Source organism: Mirounga angustirostris, unplaced genomic scaffold (genome assembly GCF_029215605.1).
Source record: "Mirounga angustirostris isolate CCGP_5_RB_7025 unplaced genomic scaffold, mMirAng1.0.hap1 SCAF_9, whole genome shotgun sequence".
NCBI lineage: Eukaryota > Metazoa > Chordata > Mammalia > Carnivora > Phocidae > Mirounga > Mirounga angustirostris.
The window spans coordinates 141,078,249-141,093,638 of record NW_026991717.1 but is presented as its reverse complement, the minus strand read 5'-3'; the positions used below and the strand labels follow the sequence as shown (position 1 = coordinate 141,093,638).

The window sequence follows — 15,390 nt, the reverse complement described above, 5'->3', positions numbered from 1 at the left end:
ACATGGGGTTTGGACTTGGACAGCGTCTTCCAGAGTGTGTGTTCTTAACCATCACACGTACAGCCTCTTGACAACCCGCGGTACCTGGCATCCTCCTCCTCCTCCTCCTCCTCCTCCTCCTCATCGTCATCTCCGTTTTACAGATGAGGAAATCGAGGCTTCAAGGATTAAGTGAGAACCCAAGGTTAAGTTATTAATAAATAGTTGAGCCAGTCTGCAGTCTGACTGGAACATTAACCATCCCGCTCTACCGTTACCCTGGGTCCCCACTGCTGGCCCCCTGCTCACTGCCTCCAGTGAATAGGCACTTGCTAATTATCTGTTCCTGTTGATGACGACACTGACTTACTGAAAACTGAATCAATCACTAAAGCTTTTCCTACTAGAATGACAGTTCATTTCACTCAAATGACTACTCTCAGATGATTGGAATATTGACGAGCCCTGTCAGATATCGAGCCAATTAATGGCATGAGAGGATGACCACACCGTGTTTATTGAGCTACTTTATGCACATTGATGTGCAAGATCTGGTGAAGGTAGAGAAAAAGAATAGAAGATGTATTTTTTTTTTTTTTTTAAGATTTTATTTACCTACTTGAGAGAGAGCAAGCATGAGCAGGGGGGAGGGACAGAGGGAGAGGGAGAAGCAGACTCCCCGTGAGCAAGGAGCCCGATGCGGGGCTCGATCCCAGGACCCTGGGATCATGACCTGAGCCGAAGGCAGATGCTTAACCGACTGAGCCACCCAGGTACCCCCGAAGATGCGTTTTTTGATAAAGAGTGTAGAGTCTGTTGAAGAGAGAAACTATATGAAAGTCACAATCGTTAGAGGAAATGAATTGCTTGGGGCAATTTTCTCTTTGCCCAGTAGGTGTCAGATGAGGCAGAGATGATTGTGAGCTTCACCTGGAGGAGTGGCAGATGTAGGCAAATGCGGGAGAGGATGTCTTGTTCACTGCTACCTGCCAAGCTCTGCTCTGGAGGTGGACACAGTGGGGACAGACATGGTCTCACCCACGTGGGCTCACACTCTGAGGAAGAGAGAGACGCTGAACAAGTAAAGAAATCAAGAAAGAGTTCGAGACAGGGATAAGTGTTACGAGTGAATAAAACAGGTCATATGTCAGAGTGATGGGGACGGAGTATTTCAGACAGAGACAACTAATACAAAGGTCCTGAGGCCACCATGAGGTTAAGAGGCCAGTGTGGCTGGAGCACAAGGAAGAGAGTTATAGGCAGTGAGGTAGGTAGGGGCCAGTGGGGCGGGTAGGGCCAGGTTATTCCAAGAATTCAGGTTATTCTAAGTTCAACAGGAAGCACTAGTGGATTTTAAAGCAGGGGAGAAGCATCTTTCAATTGGTGTAGACCAGTGTTTCTAAAACTATCTATAGTGGAAGACAGTTTTTTGTTCATTTTTTCCCCTAATCTGTTGTGGACCAAAACTTTTGTAAAATACATAAAAATTAGATACTGGAAAAACGATGATGTGCTTGGATGTCCCAGCAATGTTGAATTGCCATAAAAGTTCCCGGTTGCTCTTAGTTTTGTCATCTCTTAAACCAGTAACAAACAGCCCCTGGACCAGTATCAGTTCATGGACTATGCTTTTTGAAAGGATGTTTCTGTTGAAAGAATGTTTAAAGAGTGAATGGGCCATAGGTGGACGTATTGGTCATCTCTTCTAACTGCAAACAACAGCATCTATTCTCGCCAGTTTAACCCCAAGGGGTGTATGGATACGGATGGCTTCACAGAGTCGCTGGGAGACGCTGAAGAGACGCTCTGGATGTGGCATCCAGGAAGCAGCTTCCAAAAACGGTTCTGCAGGATTGAGCTGTCAGGGAGGCTACTGCCTCTGCACAGTCAGGAAGCCGCCTTCACCACCATCTGCGCTCACACTGGATGCTCTCCCTTCGCTCGTCTGCCCCCGTAACTCGGGCCTGAATCCTCTTCCCCGGGTGGTCTGATTTAGGCAGAACCAATCACATCTGGAGCTCCCAGCTACAAGCAACCCTAAGAGCATTGCTCTGGGCTTTCACACTTAGCCTGCGAGATCGGGGTTGGGCTGGGTCTGCGCTGTGAGCCGTGAGGGCAAGAATGGGGGTGGGGAGACCAACAAAGAGGAGGCGAGGGTGTTTTGCCCGCCACTCACTTGGGAAGAACCTTCACGGAAGGGAGTGAGGTAGCTGTCACGCCTGGGCACCAGCCACACCACTAGCGGCCCTGGGTGGTTTATTTGAAACATTTCGGAACATTCTGACGCAGCGATCGATGTCTTTGTTTTCCTTACGCCATTCAGACAGGGTGTGAACGATGCGGCCTTTTTGTTGCTGGAATTTTCTTCCAAGCCCACGCCGCCATCCTGTTAGTTTTGATGCTGTTGCTTCTGGAAGTGTGGCTACAGTTTGGCTGTGTGGCCGCAGCACAGAGCGCCCTTGTCCTGCGTGTTCGAGGACGGCAGTTCTGGGTCAGGCCCGTGAGCCTTGGTCCTTGTCTGTGAAAGGGAATGATCCTAGTCTAACTCTTCGGGGGGTTGTGGGGGGCCAGTAAAGTAATGCGCGCCATGTTTCGACCAGTGGCCCCTTGCACAGTCTTCAGTACACGCAGATTGCTGTCCTCCTCCTCGTTAGTATTATGTTAACCTTGCTTAGTGCGCGTGCTCTGCAGGACCATCTGGGCTTCCTGTCCCGTGTGCTCGCCTCCGTGGTAGAGGTGAGGAAGTGGAATTTCACAGAAGTCCCAGCACTTGCTGAGGATGAACTGGTTTCATAGAGCAGAGCTGGAGGACCTGTCCTTGAGCTTTGCCATGGTTGAAAGGGAGGGGTGCGGGGGGGGGATGGCTCAGGCTCCAGCTGAGGCTGACATCCTGCCTCCCCCCGACCCCCTGCAGGGCAGGGTCTTTAACCTCAGATCGGTGTGCCATAATGCGGACTTCTCCTTTGGAAGGTGCTGTGGCAAGTGTGTGCATGCCTGGTGCCGTAGGCACAGCCTCTGGGCCAAGGTGTGTGTGGTAGACCATTTATTTGCCTGTGCCATGCTGGACCCAGCATGCCCCTCCAAGCCTGAGCGGGAGAGCCTGGCACAGGCCTGCAGATGGGGTCTCTTGTGGGAAGGGCTGTGTGTGAGATACTCTGTTCCAGTGCAGACTACCCTGGTGGCCACATTCCTTCAGTTAGTCCCAGCAACAAATGCCGCAGTTTATCATTGTGTTCCTGGAAATATTTTTTACATTACAGGTGTTGTATATGGCATTGTGTAGAATCTTCTAAACGAGGATATTTGGTTAAAAAATTCGCTTGCAAAAATTAACTTGGTCGGGAGGCGCTGTTCATGGTCTGTTGGTGTTTAGGAAGACTCACACAGGAGCTTACGAGTGGTTTATTAATTCTCCTATTTGTTTCAAGATGTTTGAGAACAAGAATCTGTTAGGAACCAGATAGAGTCTCGGGCCTGGAAAGTTAGGATCTTGTTTTTGAAAAACCGTTGTAGAGAATGGGTAGGCAACCCCCTCTTGGTCAAGGGTGTGGACTCCGCAATTATTGAGACCAAGGTCCCACACAGTTCACACTGCACCTCGCTCCCTCAGGAGCCCCCTCATGAAGGCAGAGATTCTCACAGAGGGGCATGGGGGCGGGGGAAGCCACGTCCTTACCTGCAGGGCTATGAATGGGTGTGTGTGGGGGGAACAAAGAGGAAAGGAAGGGTCAGCACCCAAAGAGGCTCATTCACTGGGGACTGAGGGCAGCCGAGAAATGCAGATTCCTGGCCCATATATTTGGTTTTGTGACTCATTAGGTCTGGGTTTGGAGCTGGGAATTGCCATTTTATTTTTTTAAAAGATTTTATTTGAGAGAGAGGGCGAGAGCACACACGCACGAGCAGAGGGAGAGGGACAAGTAGACAATCCTGAGATCATGACCTGAGCCTAAATCAAGAATCAGAGGCTTACTCGACTGAGCCACCCAGGCGCTCCATGGGAATTGCCATTTTAAAGCATCCCTAGGTGAGGATGATGATTAGGTGGGTTAGACTTTCCCTAAAAGCGTCCACCTTCCTGAGTGCAAATTCAGATGACTGTCCTGACCAGTTTATGCTGTGAGGTCTGGGTGGCTGGGACGGGTGCTCCTAGAACAGAACGGCCTGAGCACAGCCATGAAACAGGAGAGCTTTGGAGGCATGTGCAGATGATCACCGCAGGTGAATGTGGCTGGAGCATTCAGTAAACAGGGATGTGGTGGGCGTGGTTCTCAGAGTGAGGGTCTAGGCCTGGCAGCCGCGCCTGGGAACTTATTCCTAAGGCAGACCTGCTGGACCCCAAATGCCTAGGGGCAGGGGGGAGGGGGGCATCCTGTGTCTTCACGAGCCCCCAGGGGATTCAGCTGCCCCTGGAGCCTGAGAGCCCCTGGTTGGGAGGAAGGGGTTCCCGAGTGCCGGGCTAATTCAGTGGGCAGTGAGACCCCATCACAGGACAAGAACCAGATTTCAGGAAGCTTCATCCAACGGCACATGTGATGGAGAAATTTTGCTTTCTTTTCATCTTTATACAGATAGGAATTCAATATAAAGTTGCAGAATTACTCAAGTTAGGGAAAGATGACTAAGTCTTCATTTAATTCTTTTAAATTCCAGAAAGTGGGTGATAAATTATTTGAAACAATAAAAAGATTACAGTATTATGAAAAAGCTAATTGTACTTAAACATTTTGTAATTTAAATTACTTTCTATTAACAGAAAACATTCTTGGGGCGCCTGGGTGGCTCAGTCGTTAAGTGTCTGTCTTCCGCTCAGGTCATGATCCCAGGGGTCCTGGGATCGAGCCCCGAGTCGGGCTCCCTGCTCAGTGGAAGCCTGCTTCTTCCTCTCCCGCTCCCCCTGCTTGTGTTCCCTCTCTCGCTGTCTCTCCCTCTGTCAAATAAATAAATAAGATCTTTAAAAAAACAAAACAAAACATTCTTGTCTAGTGAGAGAAGAAGAATAAATTTATTTGTCAACAGAAATTGCAAACTTAGGAGCAAAAATGTCAAATAGGATATGCGCTTACAGAGAGGAAAGTGGTTTTCTGGATTGTTAGGAGAGAATGGTTGTTTTTCAGATTTAGAACTTAATAAAAACGCACACCTTTGGAAGTTAAAATCAAGTAAAATGTGACATCTTCTGAAACAAGGATAACCGTGATGCTGGAGTGTGGTGTTAAGAGTTGTAGGACGTAAGACCCCACAGGCGGCCAGGCCTGGTGAGCCGGTGTGCGTGAGCAGATGGAAGCCAGACGATGGCTGCTTCCCCTCAGAGGAGAGTGGGCTGTGAAATGCAAAGCAATCCTGGGTCTTCTTCCATTACGAACACACTTCTGTGGAACTGTGATCCCTCCCCCTTTAAAATGGAAATCTCCAGGGGCACCTGGGTGACTCAGTCCGTGGAGCATGGACTCTTGGTTTCGGCTCAGGTCATGATCTCAGGGTCGTGTGAGGTGAAGTTTGCTTGAACCTGTCCCTCCTCCCCACTTGCACTCAAGCATGCTCGTTCTCTCTCTGTCTCAAATAAATAAAATCTAAAAAAAAAAAAAAAAAAATCCAGACTGGAAGCTGAGGAAAACCCTGGATTTTCAAGTGACTCCTGACACTTCATAATCAACAGTTCGAAAGGGCGTGTTCCGGAAGGCCTGCGCTGGTGTGTGTGGGGGGGGGGGCTCGAGTGGGGTTTATCAGACCAAACTACTCTGGTGCTTATTACTTAGTACTACTGTAGTGATCAGAATGCGTGCATGGGGGATTTTACATGAAATCATGCCAGTATGTAGAATTTTAAATGGTGTATTTAGTATGTACAGTCCATATTTCCTGAAATTACTAAAGGTTTTTTAGATTTTCACACATCATTAAATAAAATTGTTGGATTCTATTTATGTTTTTAAAAAATGGGATATGTATCATTGGTAAGCATATTTGGCAATTTCCTTGATCGCACAGGGAGAAGACACCCATTGTCAGAAAAAAAGATTATGCACTATATGTACCAGTTATGTAAATCCCTTGATCATATGCACAGGTACGCTCCTGGAGACTTGGCATCTCTCAAATTGATAAAACGTATTCACATTCATTAAAAATTCAATGTAAAAGAATTTGAATGAGGCACAAATTAATTCTATCCTTCCTTTTATATTGAATGCAGAAATGGAATATTTCACAGAGATGTAAAGCCAGAAAATATATTAATAAAGGTAAGAACTTCTATATAAAAAAAAAATGGTATCAAAGAAAGGTAGAATGGGAAACCTTTTTACTAGATAGGCTTTCAATCCCAGATAGTTGGGCACCATGTTGGTTATGCTGCTGTTGTTTTCTCCCAGTTGGAAAAAGTGGTTTATTTTATAAGCGCCATCAACACAACTGTACATCTGGAAGGAAATTATCTTAGGCACTCTTCTCTTACTATAGGCAAAAATCAACCCCAGGGGTGCTGGGCTGCCTCAGTCAGTGGAGCGTGTGACTTCAGGGTCATGAATTCAAGCCCCATGTTGGGTGTAGACACTACTTAAAAAAAAATAATAGGTAAATAAATTCCATTCATATTATCCCTCCAAACACTGTGCATGTGAAAGTAGAAGAGTCAGGATTTGCGCTCAGGTCTGTCCCAGTCCGTAGCCACGTCAACTGTACGTACTTGAAGCCTGCAGCCCAGTAAGTTTGGGAATATGTGTACACACACGAAGCCGTTGTCACAGCCAAGCAAGCAGAGCTCTCGCCCCGGGAAGGTTCCTCGTGCTCCTCGGTCGTCCCTCCTGTCCGTTGTCCCCAGACAAAGACTGACTTTCTGTCATTATATATTAGTTTGCACTTTCTGGAATGTTCTCTAAATGGCATCTATAGTATGTGCTCTTTCCTGGTCTGGATTTTTCCCTCAGCGTCATCATTCTGACGTTTGTCCACATTGTAGTGTGAGTACCACACCTTTTGAAGTTGTCCCACGGTTCTTGGCTGTTCTTCTCTGTTTTTGCCATTATTTGTTTTCTCTGCATTTCAGTTTGGAAGGTTCTGTTGGAGCATCTTCCAGCTCACGGATTCTTTCTTTGACTGTTTAGCCTGTGGATGAGCTTATCAAAGTCATTTTTATTTCTGTTGCAGTGGTTTTTATTTCCAGTGCTTCCTTGGGATTCTTTCTTAGAGTTTCCATCTCTCTGCTTGCATTTCCCATCTGAACTTTCCCATCATCTACTTTTTCCACTAGAGCCCTTAACAGATCACTCACAGTGATTTTAAATTCTCTGACTGGTAATTCCAAAATTCTTAAATCTGTGCCACATCTGAAACTGGTTCTGATGCTTGCTTTGTCTCTCAGACTGTTTTTCTTGCCTTTTAACACACCTTACAATTTTGTTGGAGGTCCGACATGATGCATTGGGTAATGGGATCAGGTGAAAGGCCGTTGGAATGAAGTTTCTCGATAACCTGGCTGGGGAACATGCTGTGTTGAACGTTTGCTGCAGGTGTAGGTACCAGAGGTTCCAAATTTATTGATGGCCTGTATGTTATTACCTGAATGTGAGGCGTAAACAAAATTGAAGAGGTATCCCAAAACGTGTCTCCCCAGTCTGTCTGATTTGCTCCAAAGAACCCATGGCTCCAGAGAGCCGGCCCCCCACCCCTCAGTGGAGAACAAAGTTGCCAGCAGAGCCGGCCTGTTGGGAAGTTAGAGACAAACGAACCACTGTGGTGTTTGTTTAATGCGTTTGAAGACTCAAGCTGTGACTTAAAATTTTCCAAAACCTGTAGACATTTGGAAATATTTGTAAAACAGCCAGAATATTTGTAAACGTATCCCACTGAATAGAAACACCACTTTGTTATCGGTTAGAGGCGCTTGCGGGTGCTTATGAAGTAATTTGTATTTTATAAGCTAGTTTCGATGCTAGTCATTTTCCCGTTGGTGCATAACTATTTGAAGTGGTCTGTATTATAACAGCTGCTTGATGAGATGTCATTTGTCCCTGCAGCAGGATGTCCTGAAGTTAGGGGACTTTGGATCCTGCCGGAGTGTCTATTCCAAGCAGCCCTACACAGAGTACATTTCTACCCGCTGGTACCGCGCCCCAGAGTGTCTCCTCACCGACGGCTTCTACACCTACAAAATGGACCTGTGGAGCGCTGGCTGCGTGTTCTACGAGATCGCTAGGTAGAGCTGGGGCCGCCTTGTGTCGGAAAACCCCTGCTGGTGCTGGCGGGCCTCCGTGCAAATGTCCTGACGCAGGCCACATGGCGAGGCTCGGCCTACCTACCGCGTGGCTTCGGGCCAGGCCCTTCCTTTACCAGACAGACTTTACAGTCGTCCTGCCCATGTGACTGTTTAACTTGACAGAAAACGTACCAGGCTTTCATTTTCCTTTTTGTCAAGTACTTTTCCTTGTTTGCTTGTCACAAAGTGCAGAATAGTATCAGTTACTTCTTTCCTACTGGCATAACTTGGCCGTAGGCCGGCAGGCCTCCCCATTTGGCTTCATCAGTGAAATGATGGATTCGTGAGTTCAGGGACAGTAGAAACGTGCTCACTGCCACCTTGTGGGGCCTGCCATGGGGATATGTGAGCAGCGCCCCTGCTCCTGGGACCTACCCTAAGAGAGACAATCCATCAAGTAGGATGCTCTGGTCACAAGTGTGAGGATGGGTCACCTTGTGGCACAGCTGGATTCTAGAAAGCCCCAAGTTCTAACCTCCTCCCCGGCCTCCACACCCCCCAGCCTTTGTAGCTTCACACAGAGCGGGTGGGCCGGCGTTCGCTTGCTTGGAGTGGACAATTAAGGACGAGCAGGTGAATTTAACATCTGGGTGATATGCATCGTAGGCGGGGAGCCGGGTCGTCTGCTCTCACCAGCTCAGCTGCCCACTTCATAAATACGGACATGCGTGTCCTTCAGGACACACCTATTGGTAATCGGCTTGTTATTTTTGGAAAGCTGAGGGGCACGTTCACTGAGCTTCAAGTACTGACAGTCCTTTCTGCTGCGCTACAATCCCTGCGGGTGGTAAAGGACTTGAGTGTGGAGGACGTGATGGCTGGTGGTGTCTCACCAGCGTGCGGGGCAGCCTGTGGGGGGCCTGCCACACACACCCCAGCAACCCTGGCCCTCCCCCGCGCCCCCTCCCAAGTGTCGGAGCTGCTCCCTGCCTGCCCGGGCTTTCCTCCTGTCTCCCGTAGCCATGGCTGCTTTCCTATGCGGAGCTGCTGTTCTAGACTCTTCTTTGCGGCTTGTCATGTGAATTGCATTTATTTATGTAAGCCTAAAATCTTTCATCCACGATTCCAAAATCCGTAAAAGCTCCAAGAACCAAAACTTTGTTTCTTGGACTTCATTTGTCACCAAAACCAGACCCAACCCACCCTGAATTTTTGTTGGAAAACCTCCCCTGTGACAGGAGACTTATGGAGGTGACATGTCTTGCCGCGGAGATCTCAGGGTGTACAGAGAGGAATGTGGCCGTCTCTTAGGATGACACCCCCCTGTTGGGAAAGGAGAAACAGGCCTGAGCCGAAGGGGAATGGAAAGCCCGTAGCTGCGAGGAGGACCACACCCGGGGGATTGTGTCCTCGGGGTTCCGTGTGAGCTAGCCACCCAGCAGAAGGGGACATTGGGAGGAAGAAGCTGTGGTCTGCTCTAACCACAGCGCCGTCCTGCTCTTCCAGTCTGCAGCCCCTCTTCCCCGGAGCCAACGAGCTGGACCAGATCTCAAAAATCCACGATGTCATCGGCACCCCTGCTGAGAAGACCCTCACCAAGTTCAAACAGTAAGTGCGGCGTGTGCCCAAGAGTCCCGTGTGGACTTGCCCCCTGCCAAGGCTGGTGGTGGCAGCCAGCCGAGGGGCCCAGGCTGCGCCTCTCCTACCCTTGTAGGCCCTCCATCTGCTTGGGTCCCCGCTGCCGCTGAAGGGAGGCAATGCGGCAGCTGCTCGGGGCTGTGGTCCCCCAGGGGTCCTGCCAGGGGCGCGCTCCCTCCAGCAGCACAGAAGAGTTCAGATGGTCTTGCTGAGGGCCTGGCAGTCAGGTTTTGTCCTCCGAATATTTACCCCAGACTGAGAGACCTTTGGGCGGAAAAGGTTCCCACATACAGGCTGTGCGTGGTGAGGCGTTCGTGTGGCCGTTGCAGGCGACACTGACACCCAGACCATGACTGGTTAGGGTTTGGTTTTGGTCGGAGAGCCAGCTGAATCTGGGGAGCTGGGGCTTCTGAGGGAGAGCCCCGTGGGGCAGCGGGTGGGCAGCTCCTGGGCCTAGGGAAGGTAAGGAGAGACAACTGTTACGGATTCTTCCTTTTCCTCCTTTTAAGTTTTATCTCTTTCTTCTCAGGTAAGAACGTGCTGTTAGTCCTCTCGGGGAAAAGTCGTTTTCTTACATTGATAGCACAACAGATTTCACACACACCCCCGCCCCACTTATTTTTTAGAGCAATTTCAGGTTCAGAGCAAAACTTAGTGGAAGGTACAGAGATTCCCCATAGACCACCTGGGGGCCTGCACAGCCTCCCTCACCGTGACCCTCCACACCAGGGTGGCGTGTTGGTTCCCCCATGAGCCCACGCTGACACATCATCATCACCCCGAGTCCGCAGCTCACATGAGGGGTCCCTCTGCTGCCGTACATTCTCTGGGTTTGGACGACTGCGTAGTCACACCCCTTCTTAGAGCATAAACTGTCATTGGTGCAGGGCCCTGTAGAATCATAATGATGGCTGGCCAAGTGCTCTAAATAATGGCATGATCGTTTATTATCATTGGGCTTTTAATACAGGTCGAGAGCTATGAGTTTTGATTTTCCTTTTAAAAAGGGATCAGGAATACCTCAATTGACAGCCAATCTGTCCTCGCAATGCCTCTCCCTCCTGCATGCAATGGTGGCCTATGATCCTGATGAGAGAATCACTGCCCACCAGGCCCTGCAGCATCCGTACTTCCAAGAACAGAGGTGGGCTCCCGTGCAGCTCTGGGGGGGCGGCAGGTGGTGCCGCTGAGGCCTGGGGGGTATGAGTGGGGGCGGGTGGGTCCGGGAGCAGCTCTGTCCTGAACTTGGGTGCCCCCGAGATGTCCCCCTCACTCTTTTCTGGTGTGGCCTCCCAGGAGGAGGCGGTCAGTGGCCCTCGGCAGGGCACGAGGAGGGCTCAGTGGCTGTTTTGAGGCTGATGCCGAGGCTCCGGTGGTTAAGACTCCAGGAGGGGCCTGGCGCGCAGCAGTGACAGCAGGGGGAGCTCGCTGTGGGGTTGGGGGCACCTTGGTACCTGGCATGGGAGGAGCTGCACCTCGGGGCACTCCTGCCAGGGTGAGCGTGGTGGTGAGCGTGGGGGCTGCAGGCCCGTGGCAGGCCCGTGCCCACAGTTCACGTGGGAAGGAAGAGGCAGTGAGCACACAGGATAGGCCAGCCTGGGAACGAGGAGAGGGACATGCAGTCATGCTGTGCACCCTCTCAGGGGAACACGCCCTCTCTCCTCCTCCCCTGCAGGGCGGCTGAGAAGCACGCTCTGGCCAGCCGCAGGAAAGCCTTCTTTCCAGAGCGCCCTGTGGCATCGGAACTTCTCAGTAACAGTTGGCACACTTCAAAGGAGGACAGAAAGGTACTGAGTGAAGTGAGGGAGCTGGAAATGGCCTTTGTAGCTGGGACTGGATGCCCTCAGGTGGCCCATGTCTCTGCGGAGGACGTCCCCCCATGGCAGGCCAGGTGGCCCCACCGGTCAGCGAGGCCTGACCCTGTGCCCCTGAGGTCTCTGTGTGCCAGGACGCGGGGAGCCTGGCTCGATCATTCCTGCCCTTCTGCTCCCCCTAGCTTAGCGGGGACAGCAGCGTCCCGTGTGTGCAGGCCAGGCCAGGCGGGATTCTCCCACACGCAGGGGCCGGTTCCCTGCCAAAGCACTTGGCAGCTGTCACCTCCCTGTGTCCTCCGACTGACCCTAGCAGGGAGCACAGAGAAGCTAAACCGACCTGCGTGACCCAGCGAGCCAGTGACAGGTCCCCACACGTGCAGCAGGCCCCAGTTGAGGACTCGCCTGGGCACACACTGTTTGCTTTAGAAACAACAGCTTCCCTCTGCAGTCTTTTCATCCTTGAACGCCCCAAATGGTCCCCACTGCTCAGCTCCCCCCAGCTCCACGTGGGGGCTGGCACTGCACCATGTGGTGACTGTGCCCTTCCGTCACTCATCCCAGCATCTGCTGCGTGTCACTTCGTGCTAGGAGCTGAGGTCACCGACGTATCTGCAGCCAAGCTGCTCTCCGGACTTCCAGACTGCTGTGTTCAGCCCCCTGTCTGATCGTTCCATTTGGCCAATAGGCCGAGTGGTTCAGACCCAATCTCCGGGTCTCTCCCCCCAAATCTGCTTTTCTCCCCACGCCTTCCCTTTAAGGGTAGAGGCAGCTCCCTTTCAGCTGTTCAGGCCCCGAACGGTGACACCCTCCTCCCCAGTCACCTGAGCCTCCCTCATTTTGCCTCCCAACTGCTGTCCCTGCTCAGCCCTTCCCTCCAGTGAGACATTTGACTGCGTCACTCCTGCCAGCACCCACCACAGTCCCCCCGTGTCTGGAGGGGCCACCTGGGAGGCCTTCCCAGCTTTGTGGGCCATGAGGTCCCATCACAGCTGCCCTCTGGTGCCATGGACGAACCGTAAACGAACAGTGGGGCTCTGTCCCAGTAAAACTTTGGACACTGTGATTCAACTGTTAAAAAATGCAGGGGTGCCCGGGTGGCTCAGTTGAGTTTCTAGCTCTTGGCTTCGGCTCAGATCGTGATCTCGGGGTCGTGGGATCAAGCCCCGCATCGGGCTCCGGGCTCGGCAGGGAGCCTGCTGGAGATTCTCTCCCTCCCCTCAGATAAATAAACAGAATCTTTAGAAAAAAAAAAAAAAAAAGGTAAAAAAAATTCTTGGCTCACCCGTCACACTAAAGCAACAGTGCGGGCGGATCTGGCCGACCTCTGGACTTCGAGCAGGGCCGCCAGCGCCGCCATGGCCCATGGAACGCTGCCGTGACCGTGTCAGTGGCCTCCCGGGCGTCAGGCCCGGCTACAGTCGGCTGCCCTGCAGGGGAGAACCAGGCCCCAGACTCCAGTGTGGAGGCTCTGCCTCCCCCAGGGGGGATGCTCCGATGAGCAGCGCGTCACCTGGGTGGCAAGGATACCGTCTGGTCACCATACGGTCACACCTCTTGGTCAAGTTCCATTAGGCGAAAGTTGTGCAAAAGAGCCTCTTGTGTTTTTCCTAGTTTCTATGAAGGGGACACCATTGTACGTTCAACTGACCTGTGTTTTTTTCAAGAAACAGTCCCTAAAGCCAGAGGAGGACCATCCCAAGAGACCAGGACCGGCCTACCTAATGCAACTGCCCAGACTGAAGCTTTCGGGAGGGACCAAACTGTCCTCGTACTCCAGCCCCGTGCTGCACTCCGTGTTCGGCCCGGGGGCCAACAGGAAAGTGCCGGTGCTCAGGCCCCTCAAGTGTGTTGGCGCCAACCAGAAGGTAGCCCATCGCGCTAGCTCCCCATAGCCCACGGCTCTCGGCCCGGCCCGGCCCCGCTGAGCATCTGCTGTTCTCTTTAACAGACGGACGCGCAGAAGGACAGTAAGCCCAGCCTGAAGCAGTATCGCCTGCCCACGATCGAAAGGAAGGGCGGAGGCTACTGAGCAGCCCATGCCGGCTCTCTTGCCGGGAGCATGAGACCAGGTGCGCAGGGCCGGGCCCCGCGGATTGCCGCCGAGCCTCGGATGGGGGGCTCCGGGGAGAGGCCTGGCGTGTCCCCCTCGCAGAGCCCTGGCCCCCCCCGAGACCACTGCCCCACAGGCCAGCCAGCACCCACTTGGCCTGGAGCCCCTAGCCTGCAGCACCTGGCATCCTGAGAGCAGAGGTCCCGTATGTTCCTGTCGAATACGTTTGTAAAATCACCTCATTCTGGGCTTTTGTTTCATTCTTGTAACCTAGGAATTTGGGGCAGAGCATATTTTGTAATTTTTTATATGAATCAAAACAGAAATGAGAACTTATATACTGTATTATTTAGGCTTGGTTTCACCGTGGGCTTTGCGCACCGCGCCTTCTTCGGTACGTCACCAATACCGTATGGTGCGTCACAGCTCACAGATCTGTCGGAGTTTTATTAAAGAATAAGCTGTCAGTACGATATTTTAGTATTTTCTGAGTTACACATGTGTCCTGACGTGCATTTCTTTATTTTAGGTCTTGTGAGCACATTTGGGGAATTTATTTTGTTGGGAAAGCTTTGTTTGGTACAGCTTAATTTTGTGGCCCGCGAAAAGCCAGTAAGGACTAAAGAGAGGCTCGGCCAGGGTGCTCCGTGGCCTTGGCACCCTGGGGAGATGCAGCGGGACGAGGCTGCCAAGCATGAGGCACGTCGGAGCGCCGGGCTTCCCCGCGGTCGCCGGCCACCTCGCCTTAGCTCCGGAGGCCCAGCTTCGCCTGTGAATAGAGATGCGGCTTCCTGTCGGCGCTTTGCTTTGCTGCTGGCCCGCCCGCTGGGCAGACGCCAAACCCTCCTGAGCCCGTTTTTGTCTTGGGATGTAGCGTAATGACCCCTTCTTTTCCTCGCCTTCACAAACTTACAACGTTAAGAAAAAGCAAATTACAGGGCACCTGGGTGGCTCAGTCGGTTAAGCCGCTGCCTTTGGCTCAGGTCATGATCCCAGGGTCCTGGGATCGAGCCCCACATCGGGCTCCTTGCTTGGCGGAGAGCCTGCTTCTCCCTCTGCCTGCCTCTCCCCCTGCTTGTGTTCTGTCTCTCTCTCTGACAAATAAGTAAAAATAAAATCTTAAAAAAAAAAAAGAAAATTTCCCAGGTTAGTTTTTGTCTTCTTGTTCCCTCTTTTTTTTTAAGATTTTATTTATTTGACAGAGAGAGAGAGACAGAGAAAGCGAGCACAAGCAGGGGGCACTGCAGGCAGAGGGAGAAGCAGGCTCCCCACGGAGCAGGGAGCCCGATGCGGGGCTCAATCCCAGGACCCTGAGATCATGACCCGAGCCGAAGGCAGACGCTTAACAACTGAGCCACCCAGGCGCCCCTTCTTGTTTCCCAACATCACTTGGCATCGGGGAAATCTTGTTCCCTCTTTTAAGACAAATCTGTGACATTCTTCCACATGCTCTCCAGTGGCCACCACCTCTGACCCACCTGCCAGGCGGTGAAGCAGAACCAGGAGTCCCAGGTCGGCCCAGCTGTGGGGTGGATACAGCAGCCTCAGGAGGGGCAGGCGGGAGCCAGCATTTACAGGGGCGGGGTGCAGGTGAGTGCGAGACGGCGTGGGCCACATGGGGGCCGAGGAGCCCAAGAGGGGCAGATTCAAGACCAGAAACAAGGCTTCGGGAATGTTCAGAGCTGGGTGCACATGAGGAGCGGCTGGAAAGA

The 15,390-nt window shown here is 51.8% G+C and overlaps 1 protein-coding gene across 19 annotated transcripts in view; it reads left to right on the top strand.

The window, feature by feature from the left end:
• Positions 1 to 14,890, top strand: part of MOK (MOK protein kinase) — a 51,352-nt gene extending 36,462 nt beyond the window's left edge. For 8 of the 19 annotated variants that reach the window (XM_064571612.1, XM_064571618.1, XM_045901551.2 and 5 more), the window contains 8 exons: positions 5,971 to 6,049; positions 6,176 to 6,224; positions 7,998 to 8,176; positions 9,683 to 9,784; positions 10,785 to 10,958; positions 11,490 to 11,601; positions 13,293 to 13,493; positions 13,577 to 14,148. In XM_064571612.1, coding sequence (XP_064427682.1) covers positions 5,971 to 6,049; positions 6,176 to 6,224; positions 7,998 to 8,176; positions 9,683 to 9,784; positions 10,785 to 10,958; positions 11,490 to 11,601; positions 13,293 to 13,493; positions 13,577 to 13,657 — 977 coding nt within the window. In that variant the 3' untranslated portion in view covers positions 13,658 to 14,148. Of the gene's footprint in view, positions 1 to 5,970; positions 6,050 to 6,175; positions 6,225 to 7,997; positions 8,177 to 9,682; positions 9,785 to 10,784; positions 10,959 to 11,489; positions 11,602 to 13,239; positions 13,494 to 13,576; positions 14,149 to 14,207 lie in introns of those variants that run through there. The other 11 variants (XM_064571619.1, XM_045901554.2, XM_064571614.1 and 8 more) reach the window with 8 other exon arrangements.
• The last annotated feature ends 500 nt before the right edge of the window (positions 14,891 to 15,390 follow it).